This window comes from Sciurus carolinensis, chromosome 1 (genome assembly GCF_902686445.1).
Source record: "Sciurus carolinensis chromosome 1, mSciCar1.2, whole genome shotgun sequence".
NCBI classification, from domain to species: domain Eukaryota; kingdom Metazoa; phylum Chordata; class Mammalia; order Rodentia; family Sciuridae; genus Sciurus; species Sciurus carolinensis.
Window position 1 is genome coordinate 137,681,518 of NC_062213.1, and position 23,651 is coordinate 137,705,168.

At 38.3% G+C, this 23,651-nt stretch overlaps 1 protein-coding gene across 3 annotated transcripts in view; it reads right to left on the reverse strand.

The window, feature by feature from the left end:
• Positions 1-22,849, reverse strand: part of Dnai3 (dynein axonemal intermediate chain 3) — a 61,894-nt gene extending 39,045 nt beyond the window's left edge. For 2 of the 3 annotated variants that reach the window (XM_047532329.1, XM_047532189.1), the window contains exons 1-8: positions 22,725-22,841; positions 14,355-14,456; positions 13,904-13,942; positions 8,064-8,245; positions 7,354-7,458; positions 5,372-5,524; positions 4,086-4,285; positions 82-198 (exon numbers count right to left, since the gene is read on the reverse strand). In XM_047532329.1, coding sequence (XP_047388285.1) covers positions 82-198; positions 4,086-4,285; positions 5,372-5,524; positions 7,354-7,458; positions 8,064-8,245; positions 13,904-13,942; positions 14,355-14,439 — 881 coding nt within the window. In that variant the 5' untranslated portion in view covers positions 14,440-14,456; positions 22,725-22,841. Of the gene's footprint in view, positions 1-81; positions 199-4,085; positions 4,286-5,371; positions 5,525-7,353; positions 7,459-8,063; positions 8,246-13,903; positions 13,943-14,354; positions 14,457-22,724 lie in introns of all 3 variants that reach the window. The other variant, XM_047532262.1, reaches the window with a different exon arrangement.
• Positions 22,850-23,651: the final 802 nt, after the last annotated feature.

Consider the following 23,651-nt stretch of genomic DNA (forward strand, 5'->3'; position numbering starts at 1 on the left):
AACTATTATAAGTAAACATGCACATTTTATGTTTTATTTCTAAATTTTAACATAAAAGTTGTTGTTTTTTTTATTTTTTACCTTGTGGACACCTTCTTAAGAAAATCAGTCAAAGACTTTGATTTTCCAAGTTTTTCTCTTTCCTCTTCGGAGAATTCTCTTGCATGATATTGTGTAGTAGCATTTTTGGGATATGTCCTAATATATTCAAAGAAAGTAGAATTAAAAAAAATTAGGTAAAAGAAAAGCAAATATAGGTCATGATAGTCAAAAGTTTGTCTCTGTAGCTGGGTGAGGTAGTGGAACCTGTAATCCCAGTGACTCAGGAGGCTGAGACAGGAGGATTGCAAGTTCAAGGCCAGCCTCAGCAACTTAGCAAGACCCTCAGCTAGACAACTCAGTGAGATCCTGTCTTAAAATGAAAACTCAGTGGTGAAGTATTCTGGGTTAAATCCCCAGTACCAAAACAAAACAAAACAAAACAAAAAACAAAGAAACAAAAATATTTGTCTCTGTAACAGTGATATTAGGCTATTAATTTACATTTAAATTCTAAAGTTTGAATTTTTTCTTTGTCTTAGCAGTTGATATTGACTACCATTCAAAGTCTAAATGAACTTATCTCTGACATAATTAAAAGGTTTATTTTGTATAATTTTGAATTTAGAAATCATTTTTAATTTATAGAAAAGTTATAAGGATATAAAGAATTCTCATACACCTTTTGCCCAGATTCAATCATTAACATTTTCCAGATTTACTTTGTCTTTGGCTCTCTTCATGTCATTAATTAATGTTTCCTGACTAATGTAAATACATCTGTGTGCCTGGGGAACATTTGGCAATGTCTGGAAACAGTTTTGGTTGTCTCGCTGGGAAGCACTGCTGGTGTCTAGCAGATAGACCCCAGAGATGCGGTTGCACATCCTACAAAACACAGGCAAGATCCCCCACCACAGAGGATCATTCGGGCCAACTCGTCACTTGTGTTGAAGTGAGAAACTCTGCTCTAAGTCTGCAAAACTAGGAAGAAGTTATATGTAGGCAGCGATGGCAGGATGATCTCTGAAAGGAATCTGCTTCATCCAGTCTGCTCCCCAGCTCTCCTCCACCACGAACATGTCACATGGCCTTTTACCTCTGGGCTTCATTGACAACCCCACTCACTAGACTGGCTGATCTTGGTCTTAGCAGGTGGCGCTGAGAAGCAGAAGATGCACGTGGTCAGGAGTGTGGGCTCTGAGGAGAGCTTCCTGGCTTTGAAGCCTGTTCTACCACTCGCTCCTTAATTTAGATCTCCTGACCTTACTTCTCATCTACTTCCTTCCTCTAAAGCTGTTACTATTACTCCCAGACAACATTCATTGAGAGCAAACCACATCCAGAGTTGTGTGGTTGGGGGCTCTGTTGTTGGGGGTTTACTGTCCCTTCTGAGTCTACCTACTGAGCCTACCCTGGCTGGCTCAGTCTTGGGACTTGTCTGCACCTAGATAGGGACCCAGAGGAATTCTGACTGGCTTGGCTAGAAAGTTATCTCAAAATCCAAGGTCCTTTGGTACTTATGTATCACCTCTCTCCTTTTTGTCTCACTCTCACTTCTTGAAGTTTATGGATCTCTGATGCCATTCCCTGCAGGGACTTTACTACCAAACCTTGTCTTTCTGACCACTTTCTCTGGTTCTAGCCTGTCAATTTATCTGCTTCCCTGGTTTCTGATTCATTTCTTGGCCCAGTATTTGGTGTTTATGTTTATGTGCCCTGATTGAACATTGCACTTTCTTCTGATTTTTGGTTTAAATAGATCTGAAAAGCACCTGTGTGTTGTGCTTCATGTTTTGGACCCCTGGTTCTTCTGGTCTTGAACTCTCACTGTGTTTCTTAGTTTTTCCCTCAACATTGAATACAACTGCATGATCAAGCTGCATATTTTTCCTTAACTCCATCCTCTCTCCTCCCTCTTGTTCTATTCCTTTTTTCCTCCCCATTTAGTGAGTACATGTTCAGAACTGTTCTAGGAGCTAGAGATAGAGCAGAGAGACAGAGAGGAAGAGAGAGAGGGAGAGTGAGAGAGAGAGAGAGTGAGAGGGAGAGAGAAAGAGAAAGAGACAAAGCTCTTCTCTTGTGGAGCTTAAATTCTAAATAGGGAGGGGAAAAGAGATAATGAAAAATATTTATTAAGCAATGCCAGCACCATGAAGAAAAACAGAGTAAGGAGTTAGGTAGTAATGGGAGTGGCAGCTTTTATGTAGGAATGTCAGGAAATGCCTCATTTGAGCAGAGGAGGGAAGGAGCAAAAAAAGATACCTGGGGGGAAGAGCATTCCAAGTAAAGGAACTGCATAAGCATACCAGGCATGCGAGCACTTGGAGAAGCCAAGGAACAAGAAAACCAATGTGGCTGGATAGATGAGAAAGGAGAATTATGAGAAATGAGGGCAGAGGGGAAAAGGGGATCCAGATCAGGTGAAGCCTTATAGTCCCCTTAGGATGGAAACCAGTGGAGGGCTTTGATCAGTGACATGATCTAACTTACATTTTAACGGGATTTATCTGACTCTTCTATGGAGAACAGAATGTAGGAGGAAGAGGATAGATAGCAGAAGCCTAGTAAGGAGGAGCTACAATAATCCAGGCAAGAAATGATGATGACTTTGTCCAAGGTGATAGCAGGAGATATATTTGGAAAATAGACCCAAGAATATCTAAGGATTTTGGTCTGAGTAATTAGGAGTGTATTATTGCCATTTATGGAGAGGAGAAGGATTCAGGATGTTTCAGGACTGGGGATACAAAATCAAAACTTTGTTTTGGGGCATTTAAATTTGAGATACCTATTAGACATTCAAGTAGGCAGATGGCAGATGAGTAAATGAGCGTAGGGTTCAGGAGAGAGATGGAGGTTGGATGTATAGATTTGGGAGACATCAGCAAAGAGATGATTGGAAAACACCACAGGAGCAGAATGAAGCAATCGCAGGATTAAGTCTCCTTAGAAAGAAGATCAAAAGGAGATAGCCTCAGGGCCCTCAAATGTTTAGAAAGTTGGCAGAGGAAGATCCAGTAAAAGAGAAGAAGAGCTGCCAGTGAGTTAGGAAGTTAGAATAATAGGAGTTGTCCACGAGTCCAACAGAAAAAGTGTTTCAAGAAGGACAAAGAGTCAATCCTGTTAAATACTGCTGAGTGAACTAAGGTCTGAAAATGGATCGACGGATGAAACTGTCAAGAGATCTTGTTAAAGACTGCTTTAGAGTGGGCTCTAGACAGAAAACTGGAAGAGAAAGTGGAACTACAGAATATGGACAACTGCCATGAAGAGTTTTATTGCAAAGAAAAGCAGAGGCATTAGGTAATAGCTGCAGGAGGCAAGCTGTTTGCTCTGATGATGGGCTCATAGCATTTTGTATGTACGTGACTCCTTTCCAGCCCTTCCTGTTTACAGCTACCACCTAAATTTAAACACTGGTCACATTTTTCCTGGTTTAATTACAACTGGCTCCTAGTTGGTCAATCTCCTCAACTCCAGCCTTTTTCTTCTCTGCCCTCCAATCCATAGTGCCTGGATGTCTTATCTTAATAGCTTTACATTCTGTCTCTCCTTTGCTTCAGAACTTGCCAAACTTTCCTACTGTCATTCTGTCTACCTCATCATGGAGGAAAACAGAACCTTTGATGCCATCCCAAGGGCTCTGAATGAATGTATTTCTATAAGTAATGGTGAACCAAATAAGAAATCTAGCTAATGAAGCAAGATAATTTGACTCAAGGTGTAAAAATGATCACTTTGGTGGTATCATGAAGCTGTTAAGGGAAAACAGTAATATTCCAGCTGAGGGATGACCAGCATTGCAATTATTAACATTGCTCATTTTCCCACTTCATATTCTTTACAGTCTTTTACAGTTGTATCTCACTTTCTTAAGATTTTTAAAGGCATTTTTGAGCATAATTAGATCTTGAATTGAATTACTCTATGTGATCATTGTCAGTCCATTTCTGTTAATTAAAAAGATCTCTCAAAATATCATGGAAGTTGCTAAATTTTATGGTAATTGTCTATAAAAATACATAAGCCTATTTCATACCTACCATCTTGTCTGAGTGCTTATGTTCTTGATATGGGGGATTACTTGCATGCCGATATCTTTCTCGAGTTTTTTAAGGGTGAAGTTTTTATCTGGGTAGGCTGTACATTCAATATAGGCATCTTTTGCACTGGAAGCATTCTGGTCACTGAATGTAACTGGTGCACCAAATTGATTTCGTTTTCGAGAAATCATATATGTAATCTGCAACACATGTAAGCAGCAAAGGTAACATAATGAAGTCCTAGGAGAAACATGGACCGGTAGACAGTGTTGGCATTCTTCCTAGATTCTCTCAGCTCCCTTTGTACAATTTCTGTGTGTCCCTTCAGTTTTCCATCCTCACAGGCTGCACCCACTTTGTAGAACTACTCTAGCACCATTGAGACCACAGGAACAGGAAATGACTGGCAGTTTGCATCTTGACCAATGGTGGACTGGTAGAGGGTATATGGAAGCCCAGTCTCTTGGTTTCTGTTTGGGACAACTCTGAGGTATAGTTTAGACTGCAGAGCTCCTTGACAGGTTCAGGATGAAGTCTTTCCTCTGGGGGACTTTTGCCTGAGATTGCTACCTTACAGAGCTTCCTCCATGCCCCTGTCCTGCTGCTTTTCATCTTATCTTAGGGGGCACTTTCATATCAAGTCACTTACACACAAATTCTCCTCTCAGGAGTTATTCTGGGAAGGAATACCATCATATGCATTCCCCAGGGTTTATAAGCAAGTATCACAAACCAGGTGGCTTAAAACACAGGTTTTGTTTTCTCAAGTTGTAGAAGCTGGAAGTGTGAAATCAGGGTGTTGGGAGGGCTGGTTCTTTGTGAGAGCTGATGGAGAATGTGACCTAACTTCTGGTGTTGGCCAGCAATCCTTGGTGTTTCTTGGATAGTAGTTAAGATTCTTCTAATCTCTATCACCTTTTCCACATGGTGTTCTTCTTGTGTGTCTGTTTCTACATGTAGAAATCTTCTTATAAGGGTGCCAATCAACTTGGATTAGGGGTCTAGCCTACTCCAATGTGACCTCAACTTAACTAATTATATCTACAATGACCCTATTTCCAAATAGGGTCAAATTCTGAGATAACTGGGGTTACAACTTCAATTGTATCCTTTTTGGGGGACAGATTCAACCCGTAACACACCTAAGAAAAAGGTCATTCATCTATAAAATATTGAAAAAAGACATATCCCCATAGTACATATTAAAAATTTAATAGATCCCTCAGGAATAAATGTTGTTCAGCTATAGGGAGGTAAGGACTGGAAATCATATTTAAGCCTCTGACCTGCTTTGTAGATTCCTTCACTGATTCTTCCTCAATTTCTTTTTCACTGCCTAAAGAAACCCATGGTTTAGAGAGAGGTGGGTGGTAAACATATATGTCTTCAGGAATAAGTTCTTTATTTTCTTCCTGTTCTTCTGGTGGTAATTCTGGGGGCTGGAGTAAAATAAATAGCATTTTAAAATACATGGCCAAATTTAGGTTTACAACCACATGTATATATTTTGCTATAAAATTTACTTTTATATAAATTCATTAAGTACTTCCTGCTTGTTTTCTTTGTAGGCTCATGCTTTTGAATGATGAGAAGTAAATTAAGTCAAAAAAGGGGAGAATAAAAGAATGAAAAAGACACATTAAGAATGTACGGTGGTGTACACCTGTAATCCCAGTGGCTCAGGAGGCTGAGGCACGAAGATCACAAGTTCAAAGCCAGCCTCAGCAACTTAGCAAGACCCTAAGCAAACTCAGGGAGACCCTGTCTCTAAATAAAATATGAAAAGGGCTGGGGATGTAGCTCAGTGGTTAAGCGTCCCTGGTTTTAATCGCTGGTACCCCCAAAAAAGGTAGAAAGAAGGGGAAGAGATAAGATAAGAAAAAAAGGAAGCATGGTAAGAAAAAGTCATTTATTGTACATCTGTATGACTGCATAATGCTAATTTGGTGATAAAATACAAAACTAATTTTATCTGATTTAATGAAAGGTTCCTCTTTGATTAAGAGGAATGTAAGTATGAATAAAGATGATATTCCTTGAATATTAGCAATGAATGTTTTTAAAAACCAAGACATTCACTGCTGTTTTATTTGTAAATTGGAGAAACTAGCAATCAAACAAATATCACTAGGGAAATGGATGGATACAGTGTGGTATCATCATAAAATAAAATCCCATAAAGCAATTATAATGAACAAACTCAATCAACATATATAGAACATCCAAAAATGTATCAATATTTATATATTCTAGAATTTTCCTATTCAGTGAAAAAAGCTGCAGAATGCTTTATATAAAATGACATAATTTCCATGATAAATTTTAAATTAATTAAACAACAAAACACATTATTTGCAGAGCATACATATATGATAAAGGTATAAAATCGTGGGCAGGAAGGTTATACAACCTTAGAACAATGGTTCCTTAGAGGGAGGAGTGAGGAAAATGAAATTGGGAGGATACCAAAGGGAGTGGGACATTATTTTATTTCATTTAAAAAAACTTTTTTGAAGTGAATATGATAAAATATTCACTTGGGGTGGTGATTTTGCAGATATTTGTTATACCACTCTCTTTACTTTTCTATACATTTCAAATATTTCACAATAATAATATAAAAGAAGAGAAAAGCAATGATAAAAATAAGATTTAAAGTATTAAGGCAAAATGAAAAATTAGTTTTAAATTAGAAACTCTTAGGTATTTTAAAATTCTGTGACTTTCCTTTATTTTTCCTTCTTATTGGACAACCATGCAAACCTATCTGTCTCCCTCAAACAATTTGACCAAACTTTCCAAATCATTCCACTCAATTTATGAATCTCAAAAATCTGTTACCTTTCTTGCCTACCTTGAGAAAAGGGTTTTACTTGTATTAACCCGTTTGATCCAAATGGGTACTATTGGTGCCACTGTTATAGACAAGAGGTTAGTAACTTACCTAAGGTCATAAAGATGGGTGTGACTGGAAAAAAGGATTGTGGAGCAGGGAGCAGTACTCCCAGGGGACCCGGGGTGCTCCAGATACTCTGTTTTCTCTCTCACTGGGTTAATAAAAGGCAAATGAGATTAGTGACTGCCACCCAGAGATATCTGATTCTGTTCACCCCACATTTACTGCTTACCTGTTCTAGGCACCTGAATCTGATCTGGGCCCCAGGGAAATTGAGCTGAATAGGAATAATCAGACCATGTATTGGGACTGCCCAGAGGTACAGCTTCCTTCCAACAACCAACAAATCACATGGGCTTGGGATCTGCTTACATTTAAATAGTTTTCCTTGCCCTCTTCAGTGGCAATAAGATAAAAGTTGAGTCCATATTTGAAATCTTTGTCATAAACAAGCAGAAGCTCATCTCCAGGATATTCCTGTAAGAATAGAATCAAAAGAGAAGATTAATGTTCAATGGTTTATTCAGTTGCTGACACAATATTGATTTTTCTTTAATCAACCAGTCATAAAAGAGAACCATAGTACTAGTCTGTGATTGATAACCCCAAACTACAAAATTATTTGCTTAACTTAAAGCTCTCAGAAACACAAAAGATCCAGGCATACTTACCAATATAATTTTATTCCTAACAGGAAGAGAGGAGCATTACTTTTATTTGGTGTGCTCTGTAGCATAAGTGGAGACAAATCATGAGCGAATTATGAATTAGACAATTAAAGCAAGATGAGAAAATAAGGGGTCAATTCGTATTCAAGGTAAAACTGGGCAAGGATGAGTTTTTCTGGGTGCAGGATAAACCAACTAACCCGCACTGCTGGAGTTTTACTTTTCACAGAGGACAATCAAGCAGGATTTCCAAGGAGATGTGGGCAGGCTAGTATTTGTTCAGAGTAAGGGGGATGCCAGATTTGAAATTAGCAACCTCTCCAACTTATGTTGTTATGTTCCTGGTACATAACACATTATGCACCAAGTACATAATGAGGTAGGATGGAAAACAAAGAAGGATATTGTACTTACCTGGACAATTTTTTTGACTGGGTGGAAATCGGATACTGCAGCTCTGTTTTGCAAGTCTTCAAAAATATCTTCTTTTTTGATAAGCTTATAAGGTACTTCATCTGTGACATCTTCATCTATTCGGCAGTTGAATATTTCCTGAGTCTTGGTAGTTAATACTAAAGGATAAATTTCAGGATGACCTAGGAAAAATAGAGTGGAATTTGGATATTACCTATAACCACTTCAAATATTAGCAATGGGAAATATGCAATTGTTTGCTTTTAATAATTCTCTTGGTTAAAAATTTAATAACTTCAAAGTTATTGATATTATATTTAAAATAAATTCATTCATTTTAAAAAAAGATGTTGAGCAAAACGAAAATGAAGAAACAGCAATGGCCCATAATTATACCTTTCAAGAAAGAACTTCTATTAATACTTCTTTTAGTCACCCCACATATACCTTATATGAAATCCTAAATTCTGCTTTTAATACTATTATATCACAAGTATTTTACTGGCATTAAATAATCCTTCAAATAACATAATTTTAAATTAATTTAATTCTGTAGTATAATTTTAAACCCTTCTTTCATTGGTAAACATTCTAAAATTTTCTCATTTGTTTCCAAATATTATAAATAATCCTATAAATAAACATCTAGTTTATAAATTTTATTGCGTTTTCAAATATTTTCTTGGGATAGGTTTTGAAAGTGAAAGTATTGGTCGACAGATCTGATCACTTTTTCAGGCTCTTCCAAGCCTCTATTTCCTTCCTAAAATACCCCCAGGCACTCGCCTTGGCTGCAGCTCTCTCACTAGGTGATGGCTTTCCCTTTCACCCAGAAGACAGGGTCTGTATAGCACAGAATCGTGCTCACCCGCTAATCAGCACAGGTGCCCCATCCCACCCTTTCCCCAATGCAGAGGACCTGCCCGCTCCCTCCATCCTCAGCCATGGCCCCATCAACTGTTCCTCTCCCTTCAACTTCTCCACATCTATGCTGTTTCCCCCCAGCACACTTATTCACTTATTTGCTCAATGACAGTCTCCTTTAAAAACAAAACCAAAACAACAACAAAAACAAAAAACAAAAAAACAAAACAAAATATCCCTTCCTTTGCCCCAATATAGTACTCTGCTCTTTAGGGCTCCTCCTTTGCAGTCAGACCTTTTCATGTTTTCCAATTGCTGACTTCTCAGGTTGTATTGGATAGGGAATCCCTGCCTCCCCTCTGGTTCACCAGTCCCAGGATTGCCCTCAGAAGAGGAGGAAGGAGGACGAAGAAGCTTCCATTCTTGGGCTTCTGGTGCCTCCCTCCCACCCCAGACCTGTCCTCAGCAGCAGTGTGCCCTGGGACAGAGGATGTAAGAGGACAAGGGAGAATTTTGCCTGCTGCCATCTGCTCACTTAAACTTTCTTCTCATTTTCTTATCCTTCATCTCACTGTCAGCTTCTGCCAAGCCAGTCTCACCTCTGCATCTGCCCCCAGAACTTTCTCTTCCGTATCTGCACTCCTGAGGTCCCAGGGCCCACTTCCATCTTCTCCAACTCCCACACACCTGGATATCTCGCCATCCTCCTTCTAGCTGCTCAACAAAGGCACTCATAAGGGGAAGAGCGTATGTGTCCTCACCTTGGAATTCTGAGCTTGTTTTCCTGTAGAAACATTTCCCTCAACCCCAGTGGTTCTAGGATACGATTTTTCAGGTAAATATGGGGTTTTGAATAAATGTACACATAACCCTGATTCTATATGGGAATATATTCTAATTGCAATCAGTTGGTATAACAAACATTTGAAATCTAGTAAGTAATCAATTAGGGACAAACTGCCCATTTTCATCTACCTTGAAATATTAACCATAACACTTAACATATGCAAGATGCTCAGTAAGTGACTGTTGGTTTGATTTACATACAAGTAATCCTTTGAAAACATATTGTGGACAGTGATTTGTATAGTGTTGAAGGCATATCAAAGTTCTGAAGTTTTGTCTTAGAAAACCATATTGAGAGAGTTTATTTAAGCAACCCCCATACATTTTATACACTTCATCTTCACTTTCTTTTTGTAATTTTTTTTTACATATTGGTTGTTATTTAGTTTTTAAAAATAGAACTAGGTAGAACCTTGAAACTCCCACTGCATTAGGATCAGACACAGATGGTCAGACCAGAAAACTGTCTGCCATCCAAGAAACTGGAAAGACAAAGATTGTGTACTATGTTACCTTCCCCCACTAAACAAAAACTTCAAATTCTACCAGCTTGATATTTTTCACCGAGTTATCCTTTTGCAAGAATTAGGCATTTTCGAGGTGACTTTAATAACATTTCTTTACCTAGAAGTTAGTAAACCTTAGAGACTGTTTCTAGCTGGGGTTGGCAATTAATCAGACAAAAGGCAGTCACTCAACTACAAAAATACCTCTCGAGGCTGGTACTTCCATACCCATCAGAATAACATCCAAACTGAAGAGAGTAAGGCTGGACGCTTTGGGTCACCCCAAAGGTCTGGGGCTAAATTCAAGACAAGAACAGTTCTTGTTTGTGCTTTGAGGCATACACTGAGGACAGTGTCTCAGGTTATAGCACTGGGGCTGTGGTGATCAGCACTGAGATGGGCTCACTTGAACCTTGGGTGGATAGGATATTAGTTGCTGGAAGGAGAGTGAGAAGGTATTGGGGCAGAGAAGGAGCCCTTGGGGACTCCTGAAGCTGATGGAGGTCAAGAGTACCGCCCCAAGGGCTGGACCTGCTGGGAGAGGGCAGGCTAGTGCAGGACTCAGGTTCAACAGTGGAACAGCCATGGTAACTACAGTGCCTTCTACAGAGCACCTACCTGTGCCAGGTGCAGTTTTAAGCACTTTGTATGCATTACAAACTCATTTATTCATCACAACATTCTGGGTTACAATAGTTGTCTCCATTTTTTTTTTTTTTTTTTTTTAATGAAACCGAGACCCACAGAGCCTGAGAAGCCTTTCCAAGGTCAGTCACTGAGAATTGGAAACTGGGGAACTGGCATCCAAAATAGGGTCCCTGTAATCACCTCCTATACTTTCTCTCTAGTGAGTAAATACAGCCGAGCCAGGAGAGGGCCCTGCTCCTCCACACAGTCAGGAAGGAGGCTCCATAGGACATACTGAAGGGTAGGTATTCACCTAGCAACCTGATAGAGCAGGATCTAAGACAGACTTGAGCTCTACATAATTCATGCCTCAGACTCCTTCTGTGTACACAAGACAGGGCTATGCAAGTCAAATCATAGGTTATACATATATTGTCCTGCATATTGAAAGAGTTCATTTAAATGACCGTATAAATTTTATATACTTCACCTGTGCCTTCTCCCCCCTTCCCCCATTTTGTTTGGCATCTGGCTTTTTAAAAATAGTTTTTACTGATACCTAATGGACAAACAATAAATTGCATATATCTAAAATGTACAATTTGATAAATACATGTACGTAGCCATGAAACCTTCACCACAGTGAAGAAGAGGAAGAACACATCGATAAGCCCCAAATGTTTCCTCCACCCCTTTTCCCTGCCCTCCTCCATCATCCCCAAGCAACCAACCACTGATCTGCATATTTTTGCTTGGAATATTTATAAATGGAATTATACAGTACAGACTCTTTTTGTTTGTCTTTTTTTAGAAGCATAATTATTTTGAGATTCATCCATGCTGTTTGTTCAAGTAATAATTCATTCTTTTTTGTTGCTAACTTGTATTCCATAAAAGAAAATATGTACCAGCTTGGTACTATTGGGAGGTGGTGGGGACCAGTTGGAGGTTTTTATTGAAAAGATTTGAAAAGATTTTCTTAAATTCCCAGGATTTTAAAAATAACTAATAATTTTAAGTATTATATATAAGAAATCGTTGCCTAATCCCAGGGCACACAATTTTCTGCTGTTTTCTTCTAGAAATTTTGTAATATTTGGTTGTACATTTAGGTCTGTGGTATATTTGAGTTAATTGCATATGATGGGAGGTATGGATTGAAATTTATTTATTTTTGAATAAAGACATCCAATTGTTCCCGTAAAATTTGTTGAAAAGACTATCTTTTCTTTACTTTGCACTTTTTCTGGAAATCAGTTGACCACATTTATGTGGGTGGGTATATTTTTGGACCCTATTCTCATCCATTGATCTGTTTTTCTAACTTCATTATTTTTTTATGGTGATAAGAGTTCTGTGAACTTACTTTGTTATAGCCCCATGTGAGGAAATGCAAGTGTATCTCCTATTTTAATTTCTACAAAAATCTCATGTGGTAGATATCCTACCTCATTTTTCAGATGAGGAAGCAGAGACTCAGGGAGGTGAAGTTATTTGGGGCTACACAGTTATTAAGTAGGGAAACCATGACTTGAATCAGATCTGTCTAGTTCCAAAAGCTGTAGTAAAAAGAATAAATGTCCCTCCAAAGTTGTCTGTGTCCTTTTGGGGGGATTATTTGTGTTGCATTGTCATGCATTTTATTGGTGATGTTGCTGCTTAAAGTGGCTCCCATGCATGATGCTGAAGTGTGGTCTGGTGTTCCTAAGTGCAGGAAATGTGTGATGACTTACGGAGAAAATGTGTCAGATAAGCTTCATTCAGGCATGAGTTATAGTGACATGTTCAATGTAAATTCATTAACATCATATATTAGATAAGGAGTCTTCAAACAGAAACACACTTAAAACAGGGTTGTGTATTGACCAGTTGATAAAAATCTGAACAGAGGCTTGAAGGAATCTAATCCTGTATTTCACCTTGAAACAATAGTTTGGTATTGGGTAAGTCAGTATTGAAGCAACTTTATAGAATTTCATGAGTAAAAAGAATTGATTTCAGACTTGGAATGTTCTCCAAGGTCCTATTTATTAAGACTCGGTCCCCAGCTTGGTACTATTGGGAGGTGGTGGGGACCAGTTGGAGGTTTTTAGGCCATTGGGGGCATGCCCTTGAAGGAGATGGTGGGATCTGGGTCTCTTCCTCTTTCTTTTACTTCCTGGCCATGAGGTGAGCTGTTTGTTTTGCCATATGCTCTTGACATGATGAACCACTGCAGGCCCAAAGTAACAGGGCCAACCAGTCAATACTGTGAGACAAAATAAACATTTCTCTTTATAAGTTGATTATTTCCATTATTTGTAATAGTGACAGAGAGCTGACAAACATGTCTGTACTTTAACCTGACAGTTTTACATGCTATGAAGAAGAAGGTCTCTTGAGATGGGATTAGAGTCTAGAGCTCAACGATACAGAGACAGGTACATAAAAATCTGAGAGTGATTTCCCTATCCTCCATGACTAAAAGCCAAAATCTTCATCTAAATCAACTCTGAAAGTGAGGTTTCTCCTCCACTTCCCTGAAAAAGTCCTGTTGTTGTGAGATTAGTTAGCCTTTGAAAGAAAGAATGACATTAGTTTCATTGCTTAAGTTCTAGTTTATTTCCTTGAAAGCCAACACCTTTCCTTGAAATAGTGGAGTCTATGAAGTACAGATAAATATTGCATATGAACCAGAGTTTGAAAAATACTATTTTGATAAAAGTTATAATTTGCAGGTTTAAAATGCTTTATAATCACAAAAGATCTTTTAATACTCACAAAATATATTTTTAAGGATCTACTTGGCCCAAGTCTATGTCTTAGTTTGCAATTCTGTTTTCATCTCTTATTTTTTACTCTTTGTTTTTTCATTTTATATTCTAAAGCACATGGTATAATGCTAGCCCTTGTACATTTTGATTAATCACTTCAATATGTAGTATTCTTGCTTGCTTTATTGTATATTAAAATATTATGGAACTGGGGACATAAATTCTAAATTATATTTCCACTTACCCATGCTCTCCATATTTAATGGTTCCTCTTCTTCAGTAACTAGAATATAATAAAATGATATCATATGTACATTTTCAATCAAGTAAATATCTTAGTTTATTGTAATATTTTACCAAACCTTAAAACTTAAAGTACAAATGCAAATATACAAAGAAGACTTAAACTAGGGAAAAGACTTAAATTAGGGAAAAATCTGAATAATCACTTTTCTCAAAGTTATTTCTTAGTGATATACTTTCTATGGCATTCATTATACAGTATTTAATTGATATTGTAACAAAATGAATCAAAAGTAAAAATTAATCCCCAAATATTTAATTCTGCATGTGTTTGACTTTATGAGAGCAAAAATATTTCATTTTGTTTGATACATGAAAACGATCATTTTGGCTGCTAATATATGTACAAGAAATAAATACAAAAAAAACCTTCAAATGAAAAATAATCTTACCAGGTAATGGTTTAGGTTTTTTTTTTCCACCTGTGGCCTTTTTTTGACCACTTGCTTTCTTTCCCTTTTGAGCTTTTGGAGCCATGTTTCTGACGTAGGCTGCTGAAATAGATATCATCATTAGTAAATTCTGGCTTATGATTTCAAATATTAAGCATTATCACTTTGTGAACATAACAATATGTTTTCTAAACTTTGCCCTGGCCTAAATCAACATGTATTTTCAGTGGAGTAGATGTTCTGTGACCAATGGTTTATTGTGAAATAATCTTACTGATAATATCTTGTTCCAATAGAGCCATTCAACCAAAGCACAAGATGGTGACCTGCCAAAACTTCAAAGTTTCCGCAGAGGCCCTGCCATCAAAGTGAGACAGGGGGCACCGGATCCCCTGCTTCTCACTGCAGTTTACACCCCAGGTGGTTGCTGTCTGCTGCCTTGTGTGGGGGCCCAAGCACAGGTGTCCCAGTTACAAAGATGAACTTAAAGTCCATTGGGAGGGACAGACCCGCAGTGTGCATATACTTACATTGTTGAATAAACATAGTTTAAATTATACATTTGCCTTAGCATGTGAGCATGTAAACACTAAAGCCTTATCTATGCTGTCAGAGCTGCCTCTGGATGTTTTCTATGGAGTTGCTTATCGGTTTTGACAGGATATAACACTGTCATAGGTCATCACCATTACATCATGTCCCCATGTTCTCCAAGATGCTTGTCTTTGTTCCATCCTATTCAGTGGTTAGGAGTGTGATTCCAGGAGTCTAGCCAGCAGTCTTTAAAAACAGGCTCTACTTTTTACCAGCTCAGTGACCCTGGGAAAATTACTTACCTTCTCAGTCATCCCTTTAATGTGAAAATAATAAAACCTTCCTCATAGGGAGTCTGTGAAGACTTAATAAGAGCAATCAAAATTTCATCATCATCAACTCAGTTATCTCAGATTGGTTTGCTTCATTTTAATAAATCAACATTGATTATTATCTCATAACTTATAATAAAAAAAATCACAAGAGTTCTTTTTAACCTAGTGCCTTGATTACAAAATCTTAACTCAAAATATGGGAGCCTATGAATATTTTCCCTTGAGATTTTTGCTCATGTACTTTTTTTTCAAATGGTAATAATGATAGATCTTGGTTGTAGAGGGTTTACTATGTGCAAGACACAGTTTTAAGCAATTTATGTGTACTTTTAATTTTATCTTAACCTCATTTTATTGTTACTGCTATCTTTATCCCCACTTTATGATGAGAAAAGGGGCCCTGAGAGGTCAGTGACTTTGTTGAGGGGACACAGAGAGTAGTTTCAGAGACAAATAGTTTCATTTCATTTGAAATGGAAGTTTCATTTGTCATAAGAAGATTCATTGGGTGCAGTTACACACACCCGTAATCCCCATGACTCAGGAGGCTAAGGCAGGAGGATGGCAAGTTTTAGGGCAGCCTCAGCAACTTAGAAAGACTGTCTCAAAATAAAAAAAAAGTAAAAAGGACTGGAGATGTAGCTTGGTGGTAGAGCTTGGTTCAGTCCCCAGTACCACAAAAACAACAAAATAAAACAAAAACAAATGAAATTATTTAAAATCATTATCTTTATATAGAAAGGCACAATTTATGATTTAGCCACAGCTTTGTTATTCTTACTTACAAATCTGTAATTTTTAAATATTCTGCAAAAAAGAAATGGTCCAGTGTCAACTTTTCAGACTAAATGTCCTCCACTCCATTTGCCAAGTCTTGGACCTTGCTCTTTTTTGGAAAGATTCCTTAATCAATGTACTTATCAATTCTTCATCTCCATTTTCTATTTCAGCTGCAATTGGCTTAAAATGCACAAAAACACTGAACCTAGTCTCATCCTGCACACCGCACACATGCGCATGTGCACGCATGTGTACACACACGCGCACACACACGCGCATACACTAACACACCACCACCACTATTCATTTACATGTTATCTATTGACTCGGATGGACCAGGGGTTATCCTAGATGTTAGGGAAACAGCGGGGGACAAAGTAGACAAAATAGGGACAAAAAGTGTTTGCCCTGATAGAGCTTACATTTCAGGATGAGACAGAAAATGAAAAAAAATAAAGGAGCACAGGAGTGAGTATTTAGGTGGTGATAGTTGCTAAGAGGAAGAATAAAGTAGGAAGGGGAGAGGAAGTGCAGGAGTGGTGCAGTGGTGACTACAATCCATGACAGGGGAGGCCTCACTAAGTGTCACTGGAGTAAAGCTCCAGAGAATGGAGGAAGACCAAAATGCAGACATCTGGGGGAGACAGAGTGTTTCTAGGCAGAGGGAAAAGCAAGTGTGAAGCTTCTGCGGAGTGGTGCTTGGCACATTTAATAAAACAGCCAGAAGGAAAGTCTTCTTGTCATTGGCACCCCATCCTTCTGCTCAGATTCCACCGGCCCATGCAAAGTATGTGTCCAGCTCTGATGATGGGAGAGAGGGATACTCTGCCTGCATGGCAGTAGGTAGGAATGTATGGCCCTTTGACAGAGAAGAGATGTAAGAGTTGGAGACAATATATTCGGGAACAATTGTATAATACACTATGTGGGGGCTAGGTCACGTATGACTTCGGCTTTCGCTGTGAAGAGGTGTGGAGCCATTGGATGGTTTGGAGTGGAGGAGCTGCTTTACTCCACCTGACTTGCATTTTAACCACCAGTAGGTTTTTTTTTTTTTATTGTAAACAAATGGGATACATGTTGTTTCTCTGTTTGTACATGGCGTAAAGGCATACCATTTGTGTAATCATAAGTTTACATAGGGTAATGTTTGATTCATTCTGTTATTTTTTCCTTTCCCCCCCACCCTTCTCACCCCTCTTTTCCCTCTATACAGTCCTTCCTTCCTCCATTCTTGCCCCCCTCCCTAACCCTAACTCTAACCCTAACACTAACCCCTCCCACCCCCCATTATGTGTCATCATCCACCTATTAGCGATATCATTCGTCCTTTGGTTTTTTGAGATTGGCTTATCTCACTTAGCATGATATTCTCCAATTTCATCCATTTGCCTGCAAATGCCATAATTTTATCATTCTTTATGGCTGAGTAATATTCCATTGTATATATATATACCACAGTTTCTTTATCCATTCATCAATTGAAGGACATCTAGGTTGGTTCCACAATCTGGCTATTGTGAACTGAGCAGCTATGACATTGATGTGGCTGTATCTCTGTAGTATGCTGATTTTAAGTCCTTTGGGTATAGGCCAAGGAGTGGGATAGCTGGGTCAAATGGTGGTTCCATTCCAAGTTTTCTAAGGAATCTCCACACTGCTTTCCAGAGTGGCTGCACTAATTTGCAACCCCACCAGCAATGTATGAGTGTACCTTTCTCCCCACATCCTCGCCAACACCTGTTGTTGCTTGTATTCTTGATAATTGCCATTCTAATTGGGGTGAGATGGAATCTTAGGGTGGTTTTGATTTGCATTTCTCTTATTACTAGAGATGTTGAACATTTTTCCATGTGTTTGTTGATTGCTTGTAGATCTTCTTCTGTGAAGTGTCTATTCATTTCCTTAACCCATTTGTTGATTGGACTATTTGCATTCTTGGTGTAGAGTTTTTTGAGTTCTTTATAGATTCTGGAGATTAGTGCTCTATCTGAAGTATGATTGGCAAAGATTTTCTCCCACTCTGTAGGCTCTTTCTTCGCATTGCTTATAGTTTCCTTTGCTGAGAGAAAGCTTTTTAGTTTGAATCTATCCCAGTTATTGATTCTTGCTTTTATTTCTTGTGCTATGGGAGTCCTGTTGAGGAAGTCTGGTCCTAAGCCGACATGTTGAAGCTCTGGGCCTACTTTTTCTTCTATAAGATGCAGAGTCTCTGGTCTGATTCCGAGGTCCTTAATCCATTTTGAGTGCGCTATGTTAAGACTGCAGCAAGGAAGGGGCTGAAGCAGGAATCCAAAAGAGAGATTAGATGTTCAACAACCCATGGAAGCGATGTTGCAGCACAGATCAGGGAGAAAGTGGGATGGACAACAAGGATTGGGCCAGCCTGGTGGCGTGTGTCTCTAGTCCCAGCTACTTTGAGGGCTCAGGCAGGGGAATCTCGTAAGGTTAAGAGTTCAAGGCCAGCTTGAGACTAGGAATTTGGGGCCAGCTTAGGCAATATAGAAAGACTCCATCTCCTAAAATAAAATTGTGATTTAGAATCTAGTTGTATTTTTTAGACGGCTAATGGCTGATGACTTGATGTAGGGTCTGAGAGAGAAAGGGATAAAGGATGACGTCAGTGAATTTTGCCTAAGGAATTGAAGGCATGGGGTTGTTATTTATTGATACAGGGAACATTAGGAGTTTGATTGAGGGCATGTGAAGTTAGTCTCTGTAAACTGTGAAGATGGGGGTTATGTTTTTATCTCCATTGGCATAACCCTATAACTCGCATAGTGAACATACTAAAAAAATTGTTTTAAAAAGTTGAGTTAATGATTGCCCGGTTTCCCCTTCCCTTCTGCCATTTTTTTGTGAGTCTCCAGTCTGGACAAAAGATTTTTTTGTCTAATGGTCTGTGGAATTACCAGTATGCATGCTGTGTTAGTTTTCTACTGCTGCCATAACAAATTATCATAAATTTGGTGACTTTAAACAACACAAATTTATTTTCTTACATCACTGTAGATCAGAAGTCTGACCAAAGTCTCAAGTATTAAGTTTGTATATAGATAACAGTTTAACACCGGCATCCCCTAAAATACTCAAGGTAAACAGGTGTCCATTTATTTTCAAATGCTGCTATTAAATAATCTGTGTGCTTGACAGGATTTCAGTTTTCATGGAGAAACAAAGTCAGTTTTCCAGCAGTAAGTTAAATGACAAAATTGGAAGACACATTATAAATGCATGCTGCCTTACCAGAATAGCTCATTCACTACTTTCACAAATATTAATTAACTTCGGTGTCTAAATTATTGACTAGTGACCAAGGGTAAAGGAAGATCAGATTGTTCTTAGTTTTTCAGAGTCCCTAAGCCTTTTAAATTAAAAAGCAATATGTCTTAGTTTCTAGGCATCATAAATAGAAAGTTCATTAGCTGAAATTAGATTGGTGAATATAGTCAAAACTGGAAAGAAAATGACTACTTTGGAAGTAGCTATTTTATAATGCACTTGTGTTTCAGGAAAAATCTCATAGTTTATTTTAGTAATTGCAAATAATAAAAACCCTACCAATATTACATCTAGAAATCACTTTTAATTGGAGGTATCTGTATTAAATTAATAATACTGTCTGAATACTTTTAATAAGTAAATTTATTTCAGGTTTATTTTTATAAATATTTTTCTTTTTTAAAAAATCTCAAGTTATTACTTTTAAATTATAGTTTATCCTGAAGTTTTTCAAAAAGTGCATATTTTATACACTGAGCATGCTATATTATACTTTCCAAATTTTATTTTTCCATTAAATTGATTATTAAAAGATCATGAAAAAATTTCCAATACCATATATTACTTTACTAAAATTACTCTGAAGTGTTCACATTTTTCCTGTTTCCGGCTGAAATTGATTTGTACTTACTAAGAATAACAGAAGAGATGTCTCCTTTCTTCTACTACCTGAAGTAAAGGTTATGTCCAGGGACTTGTGTTATGATTGGTTTTCAAAGTATTAGAGCTGACTGGAGTTCAACCAGAAATTGTAGAAGGTAACACTTAGAAATGTGTAAGCATTTTATTAAAAAATATCTTTGACATTTGAGCCACTCATAGTCACTATAAATTAATTCACCCACTCTAGAGTACTTTCTTGCTACCAAGGTACAAAGGTCACATTTTCTATCATCTAGGTTAATAGCCAAGACTTCAGAGGCTGACAAAAGTGAGTATTAGATAAGTCCTCTATAAAGTAGGTCAGAACCTGAGATGGTGCTTCACTGATTTTGAAGAACATTGCATTGAAAGTTGCCCGTGACCTGCTTCCAAGCTAATTCTTCAGACTTGTCAGTAACTATATCCTCTTACCATGCTTTTATTACTTAGGAGGATAACTACTGCAGATGAAGGAATATGTGGTACAAATTACAACTGCCATAACATAGTGATTTAAATAGCCATAATTTCCTCTTTACCTTCATTGTGTAATCCACACAGCTGTTTGCTTGAGTCCATTTTTTGCTATATTTATCTGTGGCCTGTTGCCAGCAGATCTCTATTTGAAAAGACTTGGTTTCTGAGACTTTACCTTTCTGAGTTTTCTTCACTTAGCTGACCTCAACTAAGTGGTCATTAACCTCTTTTCTCATCCCAAAGCATTTATAAACTTATCATGCTTGCCTCCCATCTTTTATTTTTTTAAACAGTTATTTAGAATAAAATTTGAGACTAACACGTTGGGCATCTGGTAAATGTGTCTCCAAGAACTGTTTGTTGGGAAATCTCTCCAAGACCCTGATTAGTCTTCAGGGTTCTCCTGGGCCTTTCAGCTGTCTTCTGGTAAGTATAAAACATCCACCCTTCGGAGAGAAGCAATGTTTCCCACTGTCTACTGCTCTTGTTTCTTCCCTTCTGTATCTATTTCCCTTTCTTTTCAAGGCGAAGTATTCACTCACTTAAGTAGATGCTGTCTTAACACTTCTCCCTTTGAAGTGTCTCCTGAATTTCAGTCCTCCTTTTCCACAACTTCCTTTGGTTCCTGCCTTTGACATGTCTTCCTAGTCTAGAGTTCCTTATCTATTTTGTGCCATGAATCCTTGGGCAGCATGGAAAAGCCCATGTATCAGATAAAAATGAGAGGTTACAAGAGAGATAGACTATATTGAAATTCAGTCATTAATATATTTTGAAAACTATGCTATGTTAATTCATTCTTCTTCATTAACACATTAAATAAGATCCATCAGTGATTCTAACAACCACCTTAATTTTGAGGTTGTAATGAGCATAAATAATATATCTGAAATATCTGTAATATAATTTGAAAAGAGTTATGATTTCTTTTTGTGAAAATAGCAGTTCCTACTATTACTACTGTGGTTTGTTACCAAATGAATACATTTCATACAGTTTGTGAAAACAAACATAGAATTTTTTTTTTTTTTTTTTAATCCACAGATTCCCCTCCCCCCAACCCTCTAATCTAGATCATGTCACTTAGCTGACCTTCCTGCCTGTGCGCTAACTGGAACAATCACCCAGGGCCTGCCTTCAGAACTGCATTCCCCGAATGCAAACTTTATTTATCAAGTCACTTTCCTGAACGGGAGCTAATTTTAAATGCAAATTTCCTGAATGACCTCTGATTCTGTAGATCTACAGTGATTGTGGGACTCTGCAGTTTTCAAAGCAGCTAGGCAATCCTGCACGGGTGGTCTGCAGATCTGACTTTACACAATGGGATAGAGTCCAAACTTGTAAGCATGTCCTTCAACACCCTTTACAGTCTACTCATCACACTTACCTTTCCAGTTCTTATCCAGCCTCACCAGGTTACCTTCCATTCTCAAAACAGTTCCAGTACTTGCCATTCTCTCTCTCTCTCTCTCTCTCTCTCTCTCTCTCTCTCTCTCTCTCTCTCTCTCTCTGTCTCGAATACCCTCCCCTCCAGCTCTTTCTGTTCCACAGCATGCATACATCCTTTAAGGCTCTGCTACACACAGTATGACCGGTTCTCTAAAGCCTCCCCAACTTTCTCACTCAGGCTAAAACAACCTTGTTCTCTCTGACACGTTCTAATTCCACTGTGTATTGTTAATTAGGCCAGACCTTGGCAAAGGCAGAAGGCCTCACACTAGAGCTGCCCGAAAGATAACGGTGAATTCACTAAACATTTAGCATTCACCATACACTAGGGAGGAGAGAGAATGGATTGAGCAGCAGCTCACTCCCAGGTAAACTAATCCCTAGGGAAATAATGTCGGGGGGGGGGGGGGGTGTCCTTACTTTCAAAGAGTTCATATCTGCGTTCATCTTTGTTTATTTTACAGTCCTGAAGTCATCTAACTACTTCAGCCAACATTAGTCTTTTTTTGGATCCTCTCCCACCATGAATAACCAAGATCATGTTAGTCACTAATTCAATGATTCATTGAATGTCTACTATGTGTCAGGCAATGTAATAGTAACTGAAGATACATAAACTGTGAACAAGTCAATACTTGTCCTCAAAGCTTTCGTTAGCTGTTCGCTCTTTGCTATTTTTGCCTTCTGGTCTAGGTTGGAAGCTCTCTCTGAAAGCAGTGAAAGTCTTATTATTATTGGGTTTTTGTTATTATTATTATTACTAGTAGAATTCTTCACCGCACTAGCACATCCAGAAATATTTCCTAACGCCCTTGAAACAGTGAATAACTTTCCCCCCCTCTACTTTCTCATTCAGAGCTGTCCTTACCTGAAATGGAATAATTGAGGAGAAAGGAGTCTCTTGCAGTACCCCGGAGAAAAACTCCTTCGAGAGCTGGAGATAGGAGTTTGACTCTCCTCTCTCAGATAAACAAATCGTAGCTCTTCCGCAAGGTGTTGCCAGGACGCATCCGTTGCTAAGAGAAAAGAGGTCGTTCCTCTGCGGAGACTGACAAAGCATCTTCACCAATACAATGACAGCTCTCTAACAGTTTCTTTTAGAAAGGACTTGTGATTGGTTTCTGTGATGTGACGTCACCTAACGAAACCAAGGTTTGCACGCGATTTACCCCTAGACTGGAGGGTTGAGCAATTTAGTTATATACCTACGTCAGTGGCCAGGTCTGATAGACTTGGTCCATGCCTTGCACCCATCACAAGAATCCTCGCGGGGTGAGGTCTCTCGGGTCAGGGGGCGAAGGGTTTATGGAAATTGCCTTCTCGTAAACCCCTAGAGCAGAAGCCTGGGCTACCTTCTGCGACGAGCTAGAGTCTTCCTAGGATCCTGCCTTAGAATTCAGGTGTGAAGAGGAAATTGGATTCAACTGGGTGTCATGGGCGTCCCAGAACTGTTAATATATTTCCCTCTTGCAAAAATAACTCTTGCATAGAGTATGTTTCGCACTGGATTCATGAATCTCACGGGAGGAACGTTTGAATCCATGACTAACTCTAAGGATCATTTTATCTTGTAATTATGGGTCCTATGGGATTCAGAGTGAAGCTCTGCTCTCTGAACAGTTTCCCTCCCTTCCTTAAGAAAATAATGGTAACTGCCCTAATTTATAAATTGGCAGAATTTAATAAAATAATGCAATTGACTACTGTGATTGGTCTAAATTAATTTTCTTACATTCAATATGAATGAAATACTTGAGAAGAGGCTATAGGTTTGTAACATAAATGACATTTAATT